The sequence below is a fragment of the Micropterus dolomieu genome, linkage group LG21, assembly GCF_021292245.1.
Source record: "Micropterus dolomieu isolate WLL.071019.BEF.003 ecotype Adirondacks linkage group LG21, ASM2129224v1, whole genome shotgun sequence".
Classification (NCBI taxonomy): Eukaryota; Metazoa; Chordata; class Actinopteri; order Centrarchiformes; family Centrarchidae; genus Micropterus; species Micropterus dolomieu.
In genome coordinates, this window is record NC_060170.1 from 1823327 (window position 1) to 1825946 (window position 2620).

The following is a 2620-nucleotide window of genomic DNA, read 5'->3' on the forward strand; positions in this document are numbered from 1 at the left end:
TATATGTTAATAACAATAAAATGATTATTATTATTTATTGTATTTTTATTGCTTTTTGACCTGCTTTTATTGCTTTCTGGTGGGATAATAAGGGTCTTTTTCAGTCTTACCTGTTTCTCTTCATTGTCATGTCTAGTAGAGATAGAAATGCAATGGGTTAGGGTTAGTTATTTTCATGCTTTACATTGTGGTTGCTATTCATTGCATGATGCTGTCTTTCTTTTAACTTGTCCCACTGAATGTTGTCATTCTCATTGTGCCATCACACCACTCTTAATAACAGCAGTATTGTTTTATTCTCTTCACAGGAGTGTGTCTGACTTTCTTCAGCAACGTGTGTTGAAAAGTCATCTCGTCTCTATTGCTTTACATCAGAGGAACTTGGTGGAGATCCTCCAGAATCAAATGCATTTGGTAGAGGTGTATGTAACCATGAAGGCCATACTTTCCACTGAGCCACACACAGTAGTGAGACAGCAGCCAGATCACTTCTCCACTCCAGCTTCCACACAGACCTCTTCTAAAGCTAGAGCAATACACAACTGTAATCAAGACAGTCTAACGAAGGAAAGCCATAGACCAGTTACACAGGCCAGTCTGTTGAGATCGGCTCTTCCAAACAATACCAAGTGCCTTGCGGTGCCCAGGCATCCTGCTGCTGTGATAGCCAAGAAGAAGGCTCCCACACACACTGATGTGCTGAATGAGAAAGCCAGCACGTACCAGAGAAGTGCCCCACAACCAGGAAATACTTTACAACACATCAACTTTAAGATGAAAGGAATAAATGCACTGATACAGTCAACAGCTGCAGACAACAGCAGACATCTCTCTAATCTCATACAGAGGGGAATCATGCCATCTGGAAGTGCTCTACAGCTGTTGTTGAAGGTAAGGCAAAGCTCTTCTCATGAAAGCGGTTTATCCTTATATTACACTGGTTCTCTTTAGAGTTGTCATCAGCCTGAATTAAGTAAACCTAATGTCTTAACAAGAAATGTGATAATTACACTTTCCATGTGCTTAACATGGATACAGACAACACCTCTTCCATTTTTGAAAAAGTCGTCAAATTTTTATCTCTACAAGCATATACAGTACATATGTAAAACTTGCAGATTTGATTACTGGCTGCCATTTTACAAGTTACATATCAACTGGGCCCTGGACATTGACTGGTGGATAAATCTTTTCTCTCAATTTTGTTTGAAAAAGGCATACTGAAACTACTGCCAGCCCAAATTACTACAGCAAATGTGCCACTATGAATTAAGAAAACAACAAGTTTGTCTTGCCTCTGCAGGGTCACTGGCACCTTGCTCAGGTGCTGAGTGATGGCTCAATAAAGGATAGTAAAGGCAAGTTTCACCTTGCTCCAGAAGACTGGCTGGAATCCGTCCTTGGTAACAACATCCCTGTCAGTTCGGAGTACGCCTGGGACAAGGTTAGACACCAGGCTGCCTTAATCTTATCACAACAATCAAAACAAAGAATGGCTGCAGAAACAGGAAATACTTTCTGTTGGCTTTTCATTGTAACTCGCACAAAAAACCTAAGGTAATGTTCAAACAAACAATAGCGCTGCATGAAAAAAGGAGTCTCTCTAGGAGTCTCTCCTATGAAAGCTATGTTGAGAAGGAGGGCAAAATGATAACTGTCCTGTAAGGTAAAATCCTGTCTGATAAACTGCTGTATAGGGTTTTGGCATCTGATAAGCCTTCTATCTATTACTCTGACTGGCATACCTGGATTTATTTAGATTTGTATTTTATTGTTTAACAGCAGGTACCTGAAACAACACAACCACAGATTTCAGACGTTTGCTTTTCCCCAGATCACCACTGTGTTTTGTGCACTGCCAACGAGCTGTGTTTTAATTGCTGGGAGTGCCTGGGGTGGTTGCAGAAGCGCTCTAAGCACCTCGCGTTTTTTAAAAAACAAAAAAAAACCATCCAATTGTCTAATCGGATGACAATAGTGTAGAAGCCAACACAATAGGGCTGAAACGATAAAATCGATTAATAAAATGCATCGACCCAAATTCTTTGCATCTATGCTTTGTTTAATCCATCTAACTATACAGCACAGTGTTTCGCAGGGACATTTATTACTATCGCACATCGCGCTTAAGCTGTGTGAACACGACATGACGTTCTTACTGCTGAATCATTAATAGCTGCAAGCATGTAGGCCTGGCCTGACTGTGAAAGTATCAGATATGTTTATCTTATTATAATTATACAAATATATTATGATATGAAGCCATTTTGTTACAGTTACGCTTCACACAACAGCTGTTTGTGACCTGTCCTTTCTTCTCTCTGTGAGAGGGATTTTTATTTTTTTTCAAGTTGCGTGGCGCTGCAGAGAGCCCCCAGCTGCAGTAGCTACAGCGCGTCGGCCATACTAGCGACTGAACCCGTAGTACCGGAGACGGAGTGGAGCGGACAGGGCCAGGAGATCGCAGAGCGACCGGCCAGCTGCTGACAGTCGGTGATCGTTCTCTCTGGCTGAAGTCTGACGGCCCATGAATTTACACATGGATCCGTGATGATAGAGAAATATAGAAATCAATGGCAATAAAGCTGTAATAATGCTGTCAATATTTTAGAGACCAACC

The 2620-nt window shown here is 41.3% G+C and overlaps 1 protein-coding gene across 1 annotated transcript in view; it reads left to right on the forward strand.

The window, feature by feature from the left end:
* The window catches only part of LOC123959670 (poly [ADP-ribose] polymerase tankyrase-1-like), a 19917-nt gene that overhangs the window by 9557 nt on the left and 7740 nt on the right, over positions 1-2620 (forward strand). The window contains exons 7-8 of the mRNA XM_046033854.1: positions 309-891; positions 1304-1444. Coding sequence (XP_045889810.1) covers positions 309-891; positions 1304-1444 — 724 coding nt within the window. The remainder of the gene's footprint in view (positions 1-308; positions 892-1303; positions 1445-2620) is intronic.